Source organism: Belonocnema kinseyi, chromosome 4 (genome assembly GCF_010883055.1).
Source record: "Belonocnema kinseyi isolate 2016_QV_RU_SX_M_011 chromosome 4, B_treatae_v1, whole genome shotgun sequence".
Taxonomy (NCBI): Eukaryota; Metazoa; Arthropoda; class Insecta; order Hymenoptera; family Cynipidae; genus Belonocnema; species Belonocnema kinseyi.
Window position 1 is genome coordinate 86,853,395 of NC_046660.1, and position 23,967 is coordinate 86,877,361.

General features: G+C 25.5%; 1 protein-coding gene across 1 annotated transcript; it reads right to left on the minus strand.

The window, feature by feature from the left end:
* Positions 1-1,601: 1,601 nt before the first annotated feature.
* Positions 1,602-22,054, minus strand: LOC117171850 (WD40 repeat-containing protein SMU1). The gene is made up of 8 exons (XM_033359485.1): positions 21,893-22,054; positions 21,735-21,801; positions 17,667-17,810; positions 15,185-15,299; positions 12,395-13,037; positions 4,115-4,216; positions 3,700-4,036; positions 1,602-1,953 (listed from the first exon to the last, which is right to left on the minus strand). The coding sequence occupies exons 1-8, from the start codon at positions 21,916-21,918 to the stop codon at positions 1,855-1,857; spliced, it is 1,533 nt and encodes a 510-aa protein (XP_033215376.1). The 5' UTR covers positions 21,919-22,054; the 3' UTR covers positions 1,602-1,854.
* Between the last annotated feature and the right edge of the window lie 1,913 nt (positions 22,055-23,967).

Consider the following 23,967-nt stretch of genomic DNA (forward strand, 5'->3'; position numbering starts at 1 on the left):
TACCATGTGATTCACAGTCTACTCCTGACCATATTTCGAATCCGCCTTTCAACACGCCGTTTTTTATGTCTTTAGTTTCGCATCCCTTTTTCTTTGTTTCGGTCACGCATAAAATATCAAGTTTCTTCACGTCCATAGTTTCACGCAATTCTTTTACCTTGAGATCATTTACTCCCCTAGCATTCCAAACACCCAGTCTCCATTCGTCGCCTGAAACATGACCTTTAGATTTTCCGTGTGCATGCCTTTTGTCATTAAAAGTTCCAGTCCTTTCGGAGGCTATTTTGTAGTTTGTATTATTCATTGTTTAGATTATACGCCCAACTAACACTTTTATGCAATAAGTTTATTTTCTGAGTCGAAATCATGTCAAAGTTAAGTATCAAATCGTCATATAGTGGAGATTGTAGTTCTAACGTCAGTCCCACAAAAAACTTCAGTTAATAAGGGAGGGTTGGGAGAGGGGGGGAAGTAGAACTGGAACCGAGAGAGTCGTCTTGGGTTTGTGTTTTTGTTTTCATGCTGAGAAGGTCACCAGCCTTCAGCAGCGTTGTGATATATGGAAGTTAGTATCTGGCCGTCTTCTCAGACCGTCACCAAAGACTTATATTTTAGGCCTATATCTTTGAATTTACAATAAAAAGCGAGTTCCCCCCCCGGGTTCAAAATCTCGGCGTTATTTTTAGTTTGTAGGTTTAAATTTCCTTTGTTTTCTTTCTTTTATCGTGAAATTATAATGAATTGCTATGAATTACTTATCTTTAAGTACGTTTCCGGATTTCCCAGTAACTGCCTATCGAAGCACAATTTTAAGAAAGTGTATTTATACCAAATTGAAAACTTTCTATTTTGCTTTTTCTCCAACCGAGTATATAAGAGACCGCTCTCTTTCAAATTTGCTACGGAACTCAATTTATTGATATTATAAATTTGGCAAAGTACGAAAATTATTACTAAGACTTTAAAATTGGTTGACTAAACAATTTTAGTTTTTTTTTTTTAAATTCCATGACTTTTTTACGTTTTGCAACATAGTTTTCAAAAGTCTATGCCATTTGCAGGTTTTCCAGAAGATGTTCGAATTCCACGACTTTTCCAGGTGTTCCATCTCTTCCAGGTCTTGTATGTTTTTAATTTTTTTAGTAAATTTGAAAGGTGGTAGTAGAGAACGAAATAAGAAACATTTTTCAAAAAATGGATGCATTGCATGAAAATTTCTTTAAAAATTAAACACACCTTGTGCTTGAAAGATTTGTTAGAAATTTAATTTTCTAACATAGTAATAAAACAAGTAATTAAAAATTATGTTTATAATCGATACCCAATGCCTATTTTTAAAACCTGTGAAATTCCAGCCAGAAAATTCTTGGACGTTTTACTCGGTTGGTCAACTTCTTTGGATCAAAACTTTTTTGTCTGCATTCAGAAACTCAATATCTCAGAAGTTCTTATTTTTTATTTAAACTTTCTAAAACTTTTATTTCAACTATTTTTTGCCTTAATTTCGATTTTACCAAATTTTTTTTCGTTCTCCTGAAAAATTCCGATTTTGTTGGTTGTCTAGTTCTGTACTGCCACCGTTCATTGAAAAAATTAATTATTGTCTGAAAGCTTTTTATTGTAATCAAAAAGACGAGATCAAAATTGCGTACATGATTTCTTCAGTCACTTTAAAAACACAAAACGTATTTCTAGTCTGCAAAATTAGTCGTTACATATTCTTACGTAAATTACGAAATCATTGCTTGTTGGAATTAAAATAATAAGATCCATAAATTCTGTATTTTAATAAATTTTCATCTTGCTTTGTACCATTTAAAATGTATACAGAAAAAATTCAATTCAATCACTGTCTTAAGGTTTCCACAGTTTCAGTAAACCGTCTTCGCTGTATGAGCAAAGTAAATTTTGATGTGGATGGTGTGCAAGACCAATAACGTCTTTATCGTGAATCTGTAATAGAAAATTATAATATTATATAACCTGAAAGCATAATGATCTTTTAATTACGAAATTCTTTGAAATTAAAAAATCTAACGGTCAAATTTTGACAATTAGATGCCTCCATTCAAAAAAATCAAAAAAATAAAATAAAATGAAAGAAGAGGAAAGAAAAAGAAGTCAACTTCCTTCTTCCCTTTATTTCGTATTTTTGTTGTAAATCACAATTTAAAAATATTTACCAAAAATCTACCAACCTAATTTGTACATATTTTTCGATTCTGATAAAAAACAAGCCAAAATTTTGCACGGTTAATGAAACTTAAAAATTGAACTTTGAAGCTAAAAATTTGTCTATGTGAAATTATAAAAATTTAGCTGCAAATTAGAGCACTCAAAATCGAACTCTTCAATTTTTAACTTTTAAAACTGAAGTTTAAAATGTTTAAAATTTAAAAATGTTGTGTTCAAACGATCAATCATTTTATACGTAAAAATGGAAATTACTAAAAATTATCAAATAAATAATTTTAAGTTAAATACAATTGAACTACCAATAAATTTTTTTAACTTTTATAAATTATAGAGATAAAAGATTCAGATTCAATACAAAAATTTAAATCCACCTCATCATTTTCAATGCTCTAAATTTTAGAATCAATCAATGTACTTAAAAATTTTCAAAATTATATAAACCGAAATTTTGGTACGTATAGCCGGAAATTGTCGGTACACGTAGACACTTCGTTTAAATTATTTGAAATAATTTTAAATTAATTTTTCAAAACTTCTTAATATCTCTTCAAGTCACTCGATTTTTTTTATGAACAATAGGTATTCAGTTGTTATTTATAAATAAAAATTCAACAACTTGAGTTGCAATAAAAATTTTTTTGAATAGAACAATTAAAATTGTAACGTTCAAAATTTAATTTTTTTATTTAGTTGTGAATATTTAATTTATAATTAAAATTTTTAATGACAATCAGATATTTCTAAATATGAAGTAATTGTTCTGAATCTCAATTAAAAGATTTCAAATTAAGTGGTTTAAAAATAGAATATTTTGGACAGAAATAATATTTGAAATTTATAAAAGCCTTTGATTGTGAATATATTATTTTAAAGTTATTTTAAAATCGAAAATAGTTTATAAAGTTACAATCGGGCTTTTATTGTTTAGTTAATAAGACTTGCCAATTGAAACAGCTAAATTAACATTTTTTTTAGCGAAAATCTTCGATTTAAAACACGTCTAATTATTAATTGCCTAAGTCTTTAAAACTGCTTTTTATAATTCTTTAAATTAAAATGTATGCTTAAAATTTAAGTCTAAAAAATTTTTTTTTAGTGACAGTTTTTTGAATTACTAATTCTAAACTGATAACAATTTAACTAACTATTGCAAAAGTGGTTGAAATCAAAGTTGGACAAATTTTTTCTTCCAAAAATTTGTAAAATTCCCGACAAGAAAATAAATTCACTGTCATTGTCCAGGTTTCCGGTCCAGCGGCCACCCTGGCATTTGGAGGTTTCTCTTGTTTTTCTTTCCTCTTTTTTAATTTTAATTTTATTTATTCGAATAAAGACATTTGAATGCCAAACCTTGATCGTTAGATTCTTGTCTTTTTTTTAATTTGCAAGAATTTCCCAAATAAATTGGAATATTAGAAGTTAAAAAGGAATGTAAATTTGGATTTATTCTGAATTTAATATCTTAAATTTTCAAAATGATAACATTTAAAGGAATCTACTCACATTTAAAGTTCTTTCTAGTTTTCCAGAGGTGGTGGAGAAACAGTAAAGCACAAGATCTTCTCCAACGCAATAGATAAATTCACCTCGAGGACTCACGCATGTGCAGACGAAATCTCCTCCCTCTCGTTTACCCGAGGAAAATGATCTGACTATTTGGCCTTGCATATTCATAATCACAACAGTATTCGATCGATTGCAAACGACAAAATGTTCCGGATTCCTAGGAAGTGGATGAATACTGTTCACTGTTAAATCTGCGGATCCGAGCGATTTGAAACTTCCGGTGCATTCTGTTGTCTTTAAACTCCAGACTTTTACAGTTCCGTCCGATGAAGCACTGTAATTTTTATTTTTGTTAGAATGTCAATTGTTGAAAAGCAAAAGTAAAATTTAAAAACTGATTATCAGTGATTACCTTATTACGTTGTGTCCATCTGGAGAAAATACGACTTCGTTCACGAATGAAGAGTGCCCTCGAAATTCCTTGAGAGTTTTACCCGATTTCAATCCGTGTATTCTAAAAGATTAAGAAATTTTTCAGAATGTGTCAAGCGATGAGATACCAGAGTATCTACGAGAATGATGATTTTAAATGGCCGTTTAATTTTTTCATTTTTACGCTCTGGTAATTATAACATGGTGGCCAAAAGACTTCATTTTCACAATTCTCCGATTTTTCCCAGACCAAATTAACATTTCCCCTGACTATTGATATTCAAAGGCCGGTGTTCTAATATTGTAACATTTATAACACAGAATCTTTTATAAACTGAATGAAACAAGTTCAAATATATTTCTTCATTTCAACCAAGAAATATACTTTGTTAATAGGACAAATTTTCAACAAAATAATTGAATTTTTAACCAAAAATGGTACATCTACAATAAAAGGTGAATTTGAATCCAAAAGAACGAATTTTCAACAAAACAGTTGAAGTCTCAATAAAAAAAGACTACTTTTTAACAAAATACTGAAATTTTTAAACAAATAGTCGAATTTTCAAAGAAAAAAGATTAAATTTAATCAAAAACATTTGCGGTTTCAAACCAATAGTAGAATTTTCAAGCTAAAAAGTAGAATGTTTGTAAAGTATTGGTTTTTCAACCCGAAACGATGAATTTTCAACAAAACATTTAATTTTCAATCAAGAAAGACAAGTATTTACTGAATAGTTTAACTTTTAATCAAATAGTTACATTTTCAACCTGCAGAAATTAAATTTCAACCTAATTCTGGAAGTGTTAATTAAAAAAGATTAAACTTCAACCGAAAACAGTTTCATTTCCAATCAAATAGTTGAATTTGCAAGCCAAAAAGACGAATTATTTAGAAAAAAAGTTGAATTTTTAATTAAAAAATGCCTTATCTACAATAAAAGGTGAATTTGCATCCGAAAAAACGAGTTTTTGACAAAATTGTTGAAGTTTCAATTAAAACAGACTATTTTCTAACAAAAATCTGGAATTTCTAACCAAATAGTCGATTTAAAAAAAAAATATTAAAATTCAATCAAAAACATTTGCGGTTTCAAACCAATAGTAGAATTTTCAAGCTAAAAAGTAGAATGTTTGTAAAGTGTTGGTTTTAAAACCAGAAACGATGAATTTTCAACAAAATATTTAATTTTCAAAAAGAAAAGATAAGTATTTAACCAAATAGTTTAAATTTTTATCAAATAGTTAAATTTGCATGCTCCAAAGATAAACTTTCAACCTAAAAAAATCAATTTTCAACATAATTGTGGGAGTGTTAATCAACAAAGATTAAACTTCAACCGCAAACAGTTTCATTTCCAATCAAACAATTAAATTTTCAAGCCAATAAGACGAATTGTTTTAGAAAAAAGTTGAATTTTCAATCCAAAAAGCTCAATTTTCCACAAAAAGATCAATTCTTAACGAGAAATTTAATAGCTCTGACATTTCAATGAAAAAACTAATTTTCAAAAAAATAGTCATTTTTAAACAAAGGAATCACATTTTCAACACAATAATTAAATTTTGAAATAAAATGGTTGAATTTTCCACAAAAAATATTCTTTTTCTACAAAAAAGAAGAATTATGAATCGAAAAAGACGAATTTAAAAAAACAGATTATTTTTTAACAAAAAACTTGAATTTTTCACTAATTAGTCTAGTTTTCAAACAAGAAAGATTAAACTTAAGCCCAAAACAGTTGCCATTTCAATCAAATAGTGGAATTTTCAAACTAAAAAGTCAAATACTTTAGAAAAAGGTTTATTTCTAAAGCCGTAAGGATCAATTCTCAACCAAAACATGAATTCTTAACAAAAAATGTAAGATTTCAAATAAAACAAAAACCCGATTTTTCAACAAAATAATTCAATTTTCAATACAAAAATTAAATTTTGAAAAAAATTCTTGAATTTTCAACAAAAAGTATGATTTTTCTACCAAAAATGGAATGTAATCGCTAGAGGAAGGCAACTGTAAAAAACGAAACCAACAGCAATATTTTTCACTTTATTTAACCATTAATTTTCTGCCACCAGAATCTTAACCTTGTGAAGATTTTTAAAATCGAAACATCCATAAATGGAATAAAACAATTCCAAATTAAAATCTTTCATTTTCAAATTAATTATCTTTCACGGTTATTTCAAGTGCCTCTTATATAAATTCTCAGACCGTCATAAGATTTTTTCCAAAATCAACGAATTATCCCTAACTTTCCTTGATCAATAATATTCCCTGACTTTTTCCTGATTTCCAGGTTTCCCTGACCTACGGTAACCCTGTATACTCATTTTTGAACTTTATAGGTCCTAACTCAGAATTTTAATTCTTTTGGTAAATTCTCCGTTTCAAATCAGAAATGAGAATTTTTCTCAAAATTGCCCGTTCCAAGTAAAAAACGTAATTCTCTTGGAAAATTCACCGCCTCAAGTCTGATTTACAATTCTTCTAGAAAACTTCCTCTTACAAGTCAGAATTATAATTATTAAAAAACATGCCTTATTCCAAATCTAAATGATTATTTTTGTTCGAAAATGTTTTCCTCCGATTCAGGATTGCGTATAATATTGTTTCTGAAAATTTCCTGTTCTATCTGAAAATGATTATTCTTTTCCAAAATTTCCTGTTCGAATTCAGAACTATAGTTTGACAAATATAACGATATAGTTGAAAAATTTACAACAAAAAAAGGTTTTTAACAACATTTTTGAATTTCCTAAAAAATAGATAAATTTCTCATTAAAATTGTTGAATTTTCAAGAAAATAAATAGATTTTCCACCTAAAAAGATTAATTTTTAACGAAAAATGAAATTGTTCAAGTTTCAGTTAATAAAAATTAATTTTCAACAAGCAAAACCAAAAAAAAATCGATAAAATAGCTGAAAACTATTTGGATTATCTATGTAAATTACTTCGAATTACCTGAATAACTTTGGATTACAAGTTAATTACTCGCATTGCATTACAATTCAGGGTGGCCGTTTTAATCGAAGAAAAAAATTCCCGTTTATTTCACGGTTCGCAGACATTTTTCAATTCAAAAATATGGTATTGAAATGCTCAATAATTAACACGTAAGAATGGAAGGTACTAACACTTTTCAATTAAGTAATTTTAAATGAAATGCAGGTAAACTACAAAATAAAATTTTTTACCTTACATAAATTAATAAGATCAAAGATTCAGGTTCAATTCTAAAAGTATAAATCCACGTTATCATTTTCAATTCTCTAAATTAAAGAATCAATGAACTTTCAAATATTAAAAATTCTATTATTTACAACAATTTTAGGCTAGAAACGTTAAAAATTGAAAAAATATATTTTTTAACTGCTCACTTCTTACATTAGAAGTTAAATTATTTTTATTTTAAATAGTTTAAGCATCACAGAAAAGCTTCAACATTTTATTTTAAAATCTTGAGAAATCTATAGAAGTTGTTTTGAATTTATTCAAATTTGAAATTATTGTTGAAGTGTTTTTATGACCTCGAAATATCTTTTGGAATAAATCGAATTTTTCCTGCAATTTTGAGAAAATCTTGCATATTTTAACAAATTTTCTTAAAATCTTTCAGATTCTTTTTTAACCATTTTAGAAATCTTTTAAAATCTTTTTGAATATTCTTTTAAAATAATTTTCCAAAATGAAAAATTATTTTCAATTTTTCCAGGAATCTTAATAAAACATTTTTATTCTTTTGAAGCCTATCACAATTCTTAAAAAGTTTATAACTTTTTTTTTAATCTTCAAAAATCTAAATTTTGTTTTAAATTAGGCTGTGGCTATTTACACCGAAATTTCGGTACAAGTAGCTAAAGTTTTTCGGTACACACTTGGTTTAAATTATATGAAATAATTTCAAGTTTTAAATTATTTTGAATCTTTTCAAAGCTTCTAAATATCTCTTAAAATTACTCCAATTTCATTACGAATAATAAATGTACAATTGTTATTTAAACACCAAAATTCAACAATCTTACTTACAAATTAAACGTTTTTTAAAAAGATAAATAAAAATTGTAATGTTCAAAGTTTCAAAGCTCTTCGAAATTGTAACGATTCAAGACTTTCTATGTCAAACAATTCAGTTTCAAATTGTTTACTTTCAAATATTTGGTTTTAATTCATTCGTCTTAAGTAAACAGTCCAATATTGCTAAATATTAAATAATTATTTAATATAAAATTTTTCAATTAAGAAAAAAAAATTATTCTTTTTCTCAATTGAAGAATTTTGAATTCAATGAATTAAAAATGGAATATTTTAGCCTGAAACAATATTTTAAATTTGATTAAAGCCCTTAATTATAAATACATGATTATAAGGTTATTTTTAATTTAAAAATAGTTGATAAAGTTTGAATAGGAAGTTTGCATTTTTGTATTGACTAAAGCTTTTGAATTGAAACAGTTTCATTTTTAACCTTAAAATCTGGAAATTCTTCGTTTCCAACGGATTTCGAATCGTTTTTTCAAATCAATTATTTTTCCCTTTTGATACTTAAAGTACAGATTCATTAAAAAAATAATGTATTTATGTTTACAGTTGATAAAATAAAAAAAAATTATTTTAAAAACTATTTAAATAGAACTTGGACAGATTTTTCTCAGTCCTTGTGAGATAAAATATAGGGAGCAAAGGATACTTTTTGTCATGTTTATAGGGTAATTTTTTGGGCTTAAAGAGTAATAAATTCAGGATAAATTCATTATATTTCAAACTCATTCAAGGTAAATTCAAGAGAATTCACATGAATTATAAACAATTTTTTAAATAAAAAAAAACCCCATTGATCTCCGTAAAATTTGAATAAATTTAAATATGAAAAAACTTCACTGAATTCAGTAAGTTTGAAACGAGCTTAGAAAAATTCAATGGAATTCAAAAGCATTTCATGAAATTCCAAAGAATCCAAGGTGAAATGAAAAGAATTCAGGATTAATTAAATAAAAACTTTAAAAAAAAAAATCAATTGAATGAAGCAGAATTGAGTAAATTTAGAAGAATTCAAAAAAAATTAAACAAATTCAAGAGTATTCCAAAGAATTTAAACGAATTCGGGATAAATTAATAAAAATTCAGGGAGAATTCCAAATCACTTCAAATCTTTTAAACCCTACTAATTTGTAGCGAAAAAGATTTTTAATAAATTTGGAAGTAGTTTTAAAAATCGTAAAAATTCCATTGATTTCAGTAAAATTGGAGGGAATTTAGAGGAATTAAGGGAAATGAGAAGAATTCGATAAAATCCATTAAAAATCAAGCTGAAATTAAAAATGAATTCAGTTAATTAAAGACTTGTCAACAAAATATGAAAAAATCTATTGAATTGAGTAAGTTTGAAATGAGATCAGCAAAATTAAAGAGAATTCAAAAGAATTTGATAAAATGCCAAAAAATTTAATGTGCGTTTTAAACACTTCAAGATAAATTAAACAATAACTTTTTTTTAGTCCATTAAATTGAATAGGATTGAGTGGATTTAGAAACATTGAAAAGCATTCAAGATAAACTAATAAGAATTCAGGATGAATTCCAAATAAAAAATTTTAAATCCCTTAAACTTATTGAAACTATTGAAATATACAAATAAAAAGTTCTAGAAATGTTTTACAATGCCCTCAAATATTAAAAAAAAAGTCTATTGAATTAAGTAGAATTGAATAAATTTATAAGAATTCAAGTGAATTAAATTTATTTAAAAGAATTTGAAAGAATTAAAATAATCTAGGATAAATTAATAATAATTCAGAAGGAATTTAAAAAAAATCAATCTTTTAAAAATACATTGAGAGCTCTAAAATTCCTTAAAATCGTTGAAATCTTCGGAAATCTGATAAAATCCTGTGAAATGTTGAAAAATATATTATAATCTTATAGGGTCCGTAACATTTTTCCATTTATTGCGAAATTCAAGAGGAGCCTTTGTCCTAAAATATTTCAAACGCATTGAAATCCCATCAAACTAATTTAATTAATCAAAAATTCTTTGGATCTTTTTTTTCAATTCCCCGAAATATTTCAAATTAAAAGCTCTTGAAAATCAAGGTGGCCGTTTTAATCGACAAAATAAAGTCCCGGTTTTTTTCCGGTTCGCAATCATTTTCCACGGTTAATGAAATTTAAAAAATGGAACACTAAAGCTACAAATTTTTCCACTTGAGGTAATAAAAACTGAGCTTTAAATGAAAGCACTCAAAGTGGAACTGTTAAATTTTCAACTTTTAAAATTGAAATTCAAAAAATGTTGTATTCAAATACTCAATAACTTACGCGTATAAAATTGAAGTTATTAAAATTTTTCAATATAAAAAAAAGAAATCCGCGTGATCATTTTCAATGCTCTAAATTAAAAAATCAATCAATGAACTTTAAAATTTTCAAAATTCTATAATTTTAAGGAATTTTAAGCTAGAAACATCAAATACTGAAAAATTGAAAACATTTTAACTGAACACTTCTTAAACTAGAAATTCAATTATTTTCTTTTTAAACAGTTTAAACATTCTTGGAAAGCTTCAAAATTTTATTTTAAAATCTGGAGAAATCTAGAAATTGTTTTAAATTTGTTTTAAATTTAAAATTATTTTGGAAATTTTTTCAGAACTTCTGTCAAAATTAATTGAATTTTTTTTACAAATTTCAGAAAATTTCTTTACAATTGGGATGTTTAAATAATAATTGAACATTTATTATTTGTGGGTAAAGTTTGAGTAATTTTAAGAGATACGTAGAAGTTTTGGAAAGATTCAAACTTAATGTAAAACTTGAAATGATAGCCTAATATAAAAAAATGTAGATTTTTGCAGATTTTAAACAAAAAAATTAGCTTCTTTTCAAGAATTGTGAAAGCCTTCAAAAGAATAAAAACATTTTCTTAAGATTCCTAGGAAAATTAAAAATAACCTTTGATTCTGAAAAATTATTTTAAGAGAATATTTAAAAAGTTTTTCAAAGATTTAAACTTTTTAAAAAGTTTTTTAAAAGTTTTTAAAATTCCTAAATATCTCTTAAAACCACCCAAATTTTTCCTACAAATGTTCATTTGTAAATTATACGTCAAAATTAAAAAAAAAAAATCACTTACAAATTAAGAATTTTTAAACACAACAATTAAAATTGTAACGTTCAAAGTTTAAAGGCTCTTCGAAATTTTAACGATTCCACGTTTTCTATATCAAACAATTCAGTTAAAGATTCTTTACATTTAAATATTTTGTTTTAATTTACTTGTCTTAAATACAAATTCAAATATTGCTAAAGATTCAATAATTAATCTTTATTTTGAATTAAAAATTTCAAACTGAATGGATTAATAATTGAATATTTTAGACTAAAACAATATTTGGAATTTAATAAAATCCTTTAATTAAGAATATATTATTATGAAGTTATTTTCAAGTTGAAAATAGTTTATAAACTTTCAGTCACACGTTCACATTTGTTTAATGACTAAGACTTTGAAATTAGAACCGTTTAAGTTTTAACGTTAAAATATGAAAATTCTTAACTTTTGAACTGGTTTAAAATCGTTTTGTCAAATCGGTTTTGTTCACTTTTTATTACTTAAAGCACAGATAAATTAAAAAAATGTATTTATTAAATAAAAATGTTTTTTATCCAAAATTTTCAACATGAAAGCTTAGAAATGAAAATTTTTAAAGTAACAAATATTTGAATCACGTATTTTAAGCTAAATAATAGCATAATTGAAAAACATAACAATTCCATTAATTATTTTAAAACTGTTAAAGTTGAACGTGAACAGATTTTTTTTCTAAAAATTTGTAAAATTCCCGGTCAAAAACAGGATTCACTGTCATTTCCCGGTTTTCTGGTCCAGCGGCCACCCTAAAAATGCCTTAAAAGTTTTAAAAACAACATAAAATCTTAAAATTTCCCTAAAATTATTGAAACCTATTAAAAATGTCCAAGAATCTTTAAAAATCACCTGAAATATTTAAAAATCATTCAAGATAATTCAGAAATAGATGTAGGCCTGAATTGAATAGTGATTGACCCATGAGTCAATTTCTTAAAATAAAAGTGAGTATCATAGAGATCAAATCTTGAAATTATGGCGAAATTCAATCGGATTAGGCCCGATTAATAAAGGCTATTAATTAATATTAATAGGTCCGTTACCAGAATTATATCCCCCTCGAGTACACACCCTGAATACTTTTCTTGAGATAAAATTTTCAATTCTTACCTAATTGTAGTGTCGAAGGAAGCGGATAAAATTTGACTGTTGTCTCTGCTAAACTGAAGACAGGTGACACCCTTGGAATGTGCTTTTTCAAATCTCCTCAAACACAGGCCGTTCTGAACTTTCCAGACTTTGACTTTTCCATCCTGAGAGCCACTCGCGAGCATTTCGCTGTCTCTGCTGAAAGCCATAGACAGCACAGCTTGTTCCATCATCATGAAGTTGTCCTGCGCCTGGTACTTGAGATCCTTTCTGATTTTTCCTGTGGTGAAATTCCAAACCTCGATGAATCCATCGACCGAACCAGTGACCAGATATTGGCCGTCAGGTGAAAAGCGGGCGCACTCCACGTGAGATTTCTGCCCGAATTTAATCTGTTTCGATAACTGGGTGGGATATTTCTCGTCCTCTTGGTCTCGAACTGCAGCTTTTCCACGGAACAAATCGATCGTCGTTCCAGGCGGCAGAAGACCCTGGTGCTGTTGCCATTTCAAGGCTTGACCTAAAAGAGCAAGTAACCTGCTGGAAGGGACCACTGACACTTCTCCAGCTAAAGCCGTTGCTATGTAGGCTCGACGCTTTTCTTTTGTACTTCCGTCAGGGTAAGCTTCGCGGGGATCGAAATAGGAACGAGCGAGTAAATTTTCTGCGAAAATAATAATGTTGACAAATTAATTGTGCATCGCTTCGACAACCTATTTTAGGACAATTTCAAGGTTGCTACAAGAGACTAGTTAAAAAATTCCATGAATTATACAGGTGTTACAGGTATAATTTTGAAAAAATGCTAGGTCTACTTTTTTTTTTAATTGAGCCAAGTAAATTGAATTGTAATAAATTATAATACAATGATAATAGATTATCAATAAGTTTGATTGAATTCAAAACAATTTTCAATAATACTTTTATCGAAGTGAAAAAAAGTATTCTGTATTGGGAATCGTTAAACTGCGATACGCCACCTGGTGACAAAAATCCGAACTAAAAAGAATAGGTAAGATTTTAAAGATTCATTTTAATTTCCGCATAAAAGTGTTTTAACGATTTTTGTTGCGGAGATTAAAGTATTTATTGGATACTAAAAAAAGTCTTTTTTTTTAAACAAAGAAGTTTTGATGGAATTTACATCTAATAAGGTGACAAAACATATTTATGTGCAGAAATATTTTTCTTAACAAAATAAATAAACAATCAGTTCCATTTATTGTGATTTTCAAAAGATTATAAACTTAAATGGACATATTTTCATTTACATGGAAATCTTATGAATCATATGATACCGGGACATGACAGTGAATTTATTTTTTGACCAGGAATTTTACAAATTTATAGACAAAAATCTGTATGTGATTCCCATCGGTTTTTAAATAATTAGTTCAATTGTGATCTTTTTCAATCATAAATGTAATTCATTTTAGAATGCGCATTTATAAAATCTTCCACTTTAACAAATTTTTAATTTTAGATTTTAATTGTTAAGTGTACATTTTATTTTAAAGAATTTTAAAATGCAGTTTTAAAGACTTAAGCCATTAAAAAATTAGAAGCGTTTGAAATCGAAGATTTTGTACCAAAAATATTTTTAGTTGATCAACTGTTAATATAAATTAATAGTGATTTTTAAAATTTAACTGTCCTTTAAGATTTAAAAAGTTAATAATAATTAATTTTACAAGACGATTCGAAATCAGTTTGCAATTTTAGAATATCCAGTTTCTAACGTTAAAAATTATGTAAACTATTCTAATTGGAAATTCTTATTAGTCAAACAAATGTAAACGCCCGATTGAAACTTTATCAACTATTTTCAATGTTAAAATAACTTCAGAATAATATATTCATAATTAAAAGCTTTTATTCAATTTCACGTATTATTTTAGTCTAAATATAGAATTTTAAAAATATTGAATTTTTAAACCATTCAATTTGGAATTTTTTAATTAAGAAAAATAAGAATTAATTTATATTTAGAAATATCCAACTGTTTATTTGAAATCAGTAATTATAGTAAATATTAAAATAATACATTTTCAACGTTACATTTTAATTTTTCTATTTAAAAAAATTTAATTTGAAAGTAAAATTGTTGAATTTCGGTGTAAATAGCCCATGGCCTAATTTAAAACAAAATCTAGATTTTGGCAGATTTGGAATAAAAAATTTAAAAGATTTTTAATAATTTTGAATGGCTTCAGAAGATGAAAAAACATTTCCTATGAAAATTTAAAATGATTTTGATGTTGAAAAATTTTGATGCAGACATAAAAAAAATTAGAAAAAATTAGATTATTTTTAAGGGATGTTTAAAAGTTCTAAAATAAATACGAAAATAATAAGAAATTTGAAAACAATTTTAAACGACATGCAGATGTTTCAAGATTTTCAAATAAATTTTGAAATCATTTTAAGAATTTTTTAACCATTTGAAATATAAATAATTTAACTTTTAATTTAGGAAGTGTTCAGTTTATAAAAAATATAATCATTCGATTTTTAATGTTTCTGGCTTAAAATGGCTTTATATGATATAATTTTGACAATTTTTAAATTAATTTGGTTGATTCTTCAATTTATACTTTCGAGCATTTAATTTAAAATTGTTCAGTTTAAAAGTGTTACTAGCTTCCATTTTACACGTGTACATTAATGAGCATTTGAATCAGATTTGAATACAAAATGATTAAATTCAAAAACTTTTAAGCTTCAGTTTTAAAAGTTTGAGATTAATTTTCCAGATCTTTCAGGTATGGTAGCAACCCCGAATTTGGACTGTGAAAGGAAATTTTTTTATACCTAAGTGAATGTATCTTTCAGGTTCCTGCTGCTTCATCATAACCATCGGATCGGTTTGACGGAGCAACGATCGAGCTGCTCCCAATTCTCTCAACTCGATCAATTCTAAAACAACCTGGAATATTGAATTATTGATTGATTTTATATTTATCAGCTTAAAAGTAAATATAAATGCGGGTCTGCTGGCGAAATTCCATGTTTTAATAACTGGAAATGACCAAAAAATAAATTTTTATGATAAGCCTTTTTTAAAACGGTTCTTACCACTAAGGGGCTTTTTTGACGTTTTTTTTGCGAAATTTTTGTTTTGAAATGCTTGACAAAATGAAAATTTGTGATTTTATTTTACAAGTAAAGCATCTAAATTAAAACTTTAAACTCGTTCTTCTTATTCCCAGCTTTTCAACAGACTTCGTCTCTTTACAGTTTTTCTACCTAAATGCGAATTTAATTGCTAGAATACTATAAGAAAATCCAAATATTTTTCGTTGAATGTTCCTTTATATAAATTGAAAAATCTACTATAATATATCTGGTTCAAAATTCATCTTTTTTGATAAAAAATTCGATTATTTGATTGAGGATTTTACTATTTTGTTGAAAATTCATTTCATTAAACTGAAAATTCAATTACTTGGTTGAAAATGTATGTAATTGGTTGTAAATGACTCTTTTTTCATAGAAAATTAATATTCTCGATTGAAAATTTAATTACTTTGTTTCACATTTATTTTATTAGTTTTAGTTTTATTTTTAGTTGAAAACTCCACAATTTACTTGAAACTTGTTGTATTTTTTGTTCATAAATTGGTCTGTTTTGTACAAAATTAATATTCTTGATTGAAAATTCAATTACTTGGTTAAAATTTGAACTGTTTTATTAAAAATTCCTTTTGTTAGTTGAAGATACACCTCTTTTTTTGAAAATTTAATTTCTAACATGAAAATTCATCATTTTGGTTTGAAAACTCATCTCTGTTGATCAAAAATGCAACTGTTTAGTCAAACATTAATGTTTTTCATTTGAGAATTCAACTATTTTGTTGAAAAATCGTATTTTTTGTTGAATTTAAATAATTTTTTGTTAAATTATAAATATATTCGGGTTGAATGATTAACTATTAAATTTTTCGTAGAAAATTAGGTTTCTGTTGTTAAATTTGACTGTTTTTTATTTAAAATTAAAAACTTATTTTGGTTTAAATCTCAACTAGTATATTTTTTGTTGATAAATAATGTTTTTGATAGAAAATTCGTCATTTTGGATTAAAAATTCAATTGTACTATAAAAAATTCGTATTTTTTGCTTGAATATTCAACTACATTTTAGTTGAAAATGCATTTTTGTGTTTAAAGTTCGACATTTAGGTAGAAAATTCATCTCTGTATGTTAAAAATTCAATTATTTGATTAAAATTGAACTTTATTGTCGCAAATTCGTCCCTTTCGTTTATGAGTTTAACCATTTTGTTGTAAATCCAAATGTTTTTTCGATAAAACAATTTTATTTTTATTGAAAATTTAACTATCTGGGTGAACATTCATCTTTGTATGTCAAAAATTCAACTATGCGGTTAAAAATTCAACTATTTTATTAAAAACTCGACTTCTGGAACATTCGAATTTTTTGTTAAAAATGTTATTGTTTGTGGTTGTATTTAATTGGTAGAAAAGTAAAAAATATTGTATTTTCAACAAAAATAGTGTAATTTTCAAGCCAAAAAGATAAATATTTTAGGAGACAGCTGAACTTTCAACCTAGAAAGGTGAATTTTCAATTAGAAGAATGCCTTACAAAAGAATAGTTAATCTATAAAAAAATTAATAAGTTTTAAACGAAATAGTACAATTTTTAACCAAAATAGAATAATTATGAACGAACAATATATTATCAGACTTTATAATAAGCAAGAATACACTTTACAAATCAAAATAATTTTATTTTATTATTTCAGTTATTCTCATTTATGTGAAAAAAAAGAGAAAAAGGTTAATTTTAATTAGAATAGGACAACAAAAGTAAAATTTCTTTAAAAAGGGGAAAAGAGGGGAACAGGGAAAGATTGTGAAGTCTGATATATTGAATTTGATTGCAATTTACTTATGTAATTACTATAGTAAATATCTAAAAAGGAAGTTTTTGTTCTCAAATGAAAAGAGAACTTTATTATTTGAACGATTCAATAACACAGGCTTAAAATTCTAAATTGTATAGTAAAAAAGGAACAGATCTTAAAAATTTCCCTTTAAAAAAAACAACGTATTCTTGACTTATTAAGATCTTTTCAGTTTTATAAAAAAGGGAATTTAAAAAAATTTTTTAACTAATAAGTTTGGAATAATAAACGACTTCAATTAAAATACTATTCTCGGATAAGATAAAATATAAATATTGGCTGGTAACTTTGCAGTCTTGAAGAGTGTATAATTGGGAAGAAAAATGCAAGAATCATAGAAGAAATAGAGAAAATTAAATATTTACCTGTTCATATAAATCAATAAGTTTTTTATCTGGTAGCTTAAGTGATTGAATAGCTTTGAGAACAGTGTCCCAATGCCCATTATTTATGTCTGCCACAAAACCATCTACACTGTCAACTGTATTTAGAGAAACACCCGTTTCTTCCTGAGAATAAACATTTTTTTATCAATTATTACAATTAATATTCCAAATAATAATTATCATAATAATCAACTTTTCATTCATTCTATCCACACTAAACCTTGTATGTTTCCGTTCACTTAATCGGGTGTTTTTCTGTCTTGGCAATGATTTTTTGTTGTGGAAAGAAATAAAAATTTTTTAGTAAAAAAAAAAAAATCTTACCATTTTGAATGTCACTTGATACTACATAATATAATACTTGCTAATCATACTTATCATCTTTGAAACTTCTACAAGTTTAATTCAAAATTATAGTTTTGAATGCGCAATTGTTAAACAGTTTAATTTGTGAGGCCATGAAACGAACATTCCTTGATTCCAAGGAACAGAGGTCAAAAATTGAGGTAAAAAATAAAACTGACTTATTAGAAATTGAGGATTTTTTTTACCGAAATTAAAAAGTTTGAGTTTTTTTCTTTAAATGCCATCAGTTAGAAAAAAAACAGTTTATTATGGATTCGTAAAAATAATGTATTTTTAATTCTTTTATTATCAATTTACAGAATATTCTTTTCACTACAGTTACAATGAGTTGTTAATGCTCTTTATTTTAAACCTAAGCGTCATTAATGAATATTGCACAATAATTACTCATTTATAACCATAAAGAGTCAATAATTTTAAATTGAAATCTTACCGAATCGATAATAGTTTCCAATTCAAATATTAAAAATGTCAGAACAATTTCGCTATTAAATCTTTCAAAATTGCAAAATTATATATAGAAAGTTTTGATAGTCGGTTTTCTTTGGAATAATTTTAGACTCAAATATTCTAAATTGTACGATTTCAATTTTAACCATAGAAAGTTGTCTGGTTGTATAACTTCTTTGAAATCGTAGAATATCAAATTTTAAGACTTGATAGTTGCACAATTTTCAGTTTAAAGCAATTATAACTAAACAGTTATGTAATTAATACCTCCAAAATAAATTCAAAAGAATAAAAGACTGAGAAAATAATTTGTCAAATTAAATTTTTTTATTTGAAAATGATCCATATCATTGAAAATTTAAAACTCAACTTAAAGAAAAACAATTTCAAATTAAAATTCCTAAAACTGTGTAATTTCAAAAATTAGCATCACAATGCTCTTGTTTTATAATCTTCGTTTTTTATTCTTTATTTTCAAATTAATATTTAAAAATTGTCCCATTTTTAGTTGAAGATTTAAAAAATTAATCATTCAAGAGTGAATAATATTTGATTGGAAGATTTCAAGAATGAATAATGTTTCTCATTCAAAATGACTTAATTTTAAACGTTTTTAAAGAGAATGATTCGATTAAGGTTTACAATTGAAATTTTTTCCATGATAAGTGGTGAAAATAACGGTAAATTTAATTTTTAATCGTATTAAATTTTGTTCAGCCAATATTAATACTGAACAATAATTTTTTTGAGGCAAAACAAATTTTAAATTATAGAATCTCGGAAGCTTTGACTTTGAAATATTTTATTAAGTTTCAATTTCAAATAGTCAAATCTTAATTTTTTGTTGGCTTTGAATTGAAAATGATTTAAACTCAACCTTTCAATTCTGAACGCTTTCATTTTAAAGTAATATCATTTCAAGTACTTTCATATTTAGATGATCCAGTTTTTCAAAGTATAATTTGAAATTATTTAATTTTGAACCTTTTGAAATTGTCCTATTTTCGCAATTTTAAGCTGAATTCATTCGATTTTTATATTTTTCAATTGAAAATAATATTGTTCAATTTTAAACGCTTTGAAAGCTTCTGATTTACAATTTATCTATTTCACATACTTTAAACTTCAAATTATACAATCCTAAACGTGTTTATTTAGAAATCCGACAAGCCCAGTTCCTTTTCATTCCGTTGTATATTCTGTCCTTTTTAAAAATGTTACCGAATGTAAAACGGTGTTTTAACCTTAGTCTTGTATTTAATAATTTTTTATTTAAATAGCCCAATTGGTTTGGTTTCAAATTTCAGTTTAAAAAACTGTTTGCTTTTTTCATTCTTCAAAATCCTAAATTATCAAATTGAGACTTGATAGTTGCACAGTTTTTAATTAAAAGAATTTGCAATTAAACCATTTTAAATTAAATGCCTCGAGAATAAATTTTAAACCATGACCAATTTAGACAATAATTTCACGAATGGAATTATAGCGATCTTCATTTGCATTTTCGTCTTTTTGATTTTTAATTTTCAAAATAATATCTTAAAATTCTCCAACTTTCCGTCGAAGATTTAAATAAAAATGGGTGATTTAAAACTGAAAAATATTTTATTGGAAAATTTCAAGAATTAGTAATAATTCTAAATATAATCTTAAAAAATTATTTAAAAAATAAAAACTGTGTTTAAAATCAAAATAGCACTACTTAAAGTTTCATTCCTCAGTAATTGAATTTTTTTTTAAATTTTTGAATGGCTACAATCCTAAAGTTCTGAATTTCCAAGCTGAAAAATGAATTTTCAATTTTTCCCTGTCATAATTTTCAACTTTACAATTAAATTTGAAAAGGTTAAATTTTAGAAAATATAATCAACAATTTAAAAGTTATTGATTTTAAACAATTTAAATTTACTTAAAATAATTGAAATTTTAAAAGGTTTGAGTATGAAAAAGTTTTAATGTCAGAATTATTGGTAATTAAACTTTGTTTTTCAGTTTCAAATGAAATGCGGATTCGATTAATTTTAAGTGTTCCGCAGTTCAAATTTTTTAATGTTTAATGTTTTCCATTAAAAATAACTTCATTTTAAACTTTTTTTAAGAATAATACAATCTTAAAGATTTATCATGGAGTTTTTTTCCATTTTTTATTATGAAAATTACGGTAAATTTATTTTATGATTTAAAAAAAGTTTGCCTTATATATTTTAATATTAAATTATAATTTTTTATTTAATAACAAGTTAAAATTTTAGAAATTCAGAAGCTTTGACTTTAAAACATTCAATTTCGTTTGTAATTTAAAACTGTCAAATTTGTATAGCTTCGAATGAAAAAAATATTTAAAACCAAGTTTTATATTTTAAATTATTCGATTTTGAACGCTTTTAATTAGAAATAATAAAATTTAAATTCATTTCAATTTTTAAAATTTCAATCTGAAAATATTAAATTTTTAACGTTTGGATTCTTCTTCAATTCAAAATAAAATGGCTCAATTTTGAACACTGTCCTATTTTCGCAATTTTAAGCTGAATTCATTCAATTTTGATATACTTCAATTGAAATTGAAATAGTTCAATTGCAAACGCTTTAAATTAGAGATGGTACAATTTCAACTGCTTTCTGACGAAATTGTCTAACATTTAAAACTTTGGCCTGAAATGTTTCAATTTTTAGAGTTACTGGTTCAAAGTTTTTCAATTAAAAACACATATTTTCAAGTTAATCAATTTTAAACGCTTTTACGATATAAGTTTAATTCCAATTCATGACACTCGAAGTATTATCCTTTTTTCAAAATTTTACTCGAAAATTGTTTAATTTGGAACGTTTTCAATTCAAAATCGTTACATACATATTTTTTAATTTGAAGCGCTTTCAATTATAAATTATTACTAATTTTGCAAAAAATAAGAAAAAAACACTTAATAATGAAAAATTGGTTCAATAATAGATTTTAAAATTTTAACATTTTTAATGTTGGAAAATTAAAGTTCAGTGTTAAGAAATCTGCTTCATTTGTTTAACGTTTTGAATCTTACCTGATTAAAATATAAATAAAATATAGACATAAATAATAAATGAGTTATTAAAAAAAATGATTCCTAAATAAATAAAAAGCTGATTTATTTATCTTTGTTATTGATCTTTATACTAAGTCTTGTTTGAAAATTTTTGGAGCAAAAAAATGGAATCATAATCAAGTAAAACAGATTTAAAATTTATATTTACCTGGAGAGTTTGTAATGTCCTCACAAGATTAGATTCTTTTAAATATTGTTGTATTAATCGAATCACACTGAAAATAAGAAATAAAAACAGTTAAATATGAAGAAACGTAGGACGTCAAGTTGATTGGAATTATAAACCGAATTGCGTGGCGAACTCACTCAGCTGACTCGATCTCGATTGACATTTTCTTAAAATAATATTAATGCCAGGAAATATTAACAGGTGTTTTCAATAAATTACTCATGAATTACTTTGAAAATTAAAACAGTTATTTGTTGGTTATGTTTGTGCTTGAGTTGTCCATGAGTTGACGCCATTACACAGGTGAGCCAGATGACACATACCCCGATGACGTTCCCGAAAAATGAAGACTGTTGATAACCACAGTCTATCGCGGGAAGATTTGAATCATACTAAAAACACCGGTTATTTTGCAAATTGGAAAAAAATTAAGAACATCCAAAGGTCTAAAAATTACAAAATATATATTTACTTTCAAGCTTGTACATATCTACTCATTTTCTGGATATTTAAATGTAGTAAGATATAGGGATGTGAGTCAATGAAACGTTTCATTACAACAATCTTACAGAAACGTTCGAAACTTTTACAATATGTATTAAATTAAATTTTAATCGCTTTAAATTTCTAACATTTCAGTTAAAGAGATTGAATTTTCAAAAAAAAAAAAAAAAAGATTTTTTAACCAATTAGTTCCATTTTGAACTCAAAATATCCATTTTCAACCCAGAACATTAGTTTTATTTAAAAAAATAATGATTATAATTTTCAACAAAATGGATGAATGATTAATAAACCAGTTACATTTTCAGCAGACGAGATCAATTTTCAACTAAAATCATGAATTATCAACATAAAAATGAATTATTAACAAAGTAGTGTATCTTTCAGTTAAAGGTTAAGTAGATGCATTTTCGGCCAAAAATGATTTATTCTCAACAAAAAACTTAATAGTTGATATTTAAACAAAATAAAATATATTTTAAATTTAAAAACTGGAATTCTATGAAAAGCCGATTTTTCAACAAAATAGTTGAATCATCAACCAAAAATTTATTAATTTTCAAATCCGTAGATTTCAATCAGTTACCGTTTTACCTGTTTCAATCATTGACTGAATTTTATCTAAATCAACTATTCACACTGATATCTTAGTGACATTTACAGATTTACCATTAAAATGTAGCTGATTTATAGGTAGAAATCAGCAACTAATTAATATTAGTAAATAATTGTACTTTTCCATATTTATAGAGAACCAAGAATTTCTATTTTTAACTAGAATTTTCTCATTTCTGCCAAAACAGATGAATTTACAACTAAAGAAGACGAATTTTAAACAAAACTGTTGAATTTTCAACCAAAAAAGATTATTATCAGTAAAAAATAGCTTATTTGTATCTGTAATTCAGTCACTATTTGACATTAGTAAACATTTTAACTGATTCAAATTAAGAGAAAATCAAACAGTTTCATTTTTCACTAAGAAAGATTAAAGTACTAAAAGATATGAATTTCCAAACCGAAAGGACGAATATTTCACGAAAAAGTTAAATTTTCCGCCAAAAGGACAAAGTTCATACAATATAGTCGAATTTTCTTTCCAAAAATATGAATTTTCAACCAAATTGTTAAATTTCTAATCAAATAAATAAATTTCCCACCAAGAAGTTTCATTTTCTATCAAACAAGAAAAATGGTTTTAAAACTTTCTTTTAACTAAATATATTAATTTTCAAATGATATATGGTGAATCTTTAACTGCAATAGTTAAATATTCAGTAAGAGCAGTTAATTTTTAACCAAAAAAGAAAACGAATTTTGAACAAAATATAGTTACTTTTTCAACCAAGAAGTTGAATTTTCAAACAAAAAAGAAGAATTTTCAATAAAAAATGCAATAGTGGATATTACAAACGAAAAATATGAATGCTCAAAGAAAAATGTAATATTTGATATTTTAAACAAAAAACATTTTTGTAATCGGAAACAGTTAAGTTCACACTGAAAGACGAATTCTCGACAAAATGGTAGAATGGTCAACGAAACACAAATTAATTTTCAAACAACAGTTAAATTTTTAAACAAAAAAGATAAAATTTTTATCAATAGGGATAAATTCTCTAAGAAGAAAAATCTTTCGTTCAAGAAAGTAAACATTTTTATGCAGAATCGTTGAATTTTTAAGACAGCAAGATGAATTTTTCACAAA

Bases quoted from the DNA above. Each gene is read 5' to 3' on its own strand.
- LOC117171850 (XM_033359485.1), bottom strand. From the start codon at position 21,918: ATGTCAATCGAGATCGAGTCAGCTGA. The intron at 17,811-21,734 runs GTAAATATAAAT...GTTTATTCTCAG, and splicing joins GGACATTACAAACTCTCCAG to GAAGAAACGGGTGTTTCTCT. The intron at 15,300-17,666 runs GTAAATATTTAA...TCAATATTCCAG, and splicing joins TTATTGATTTATATGAACAG to GTTGTTTTAGAATTGATCGA.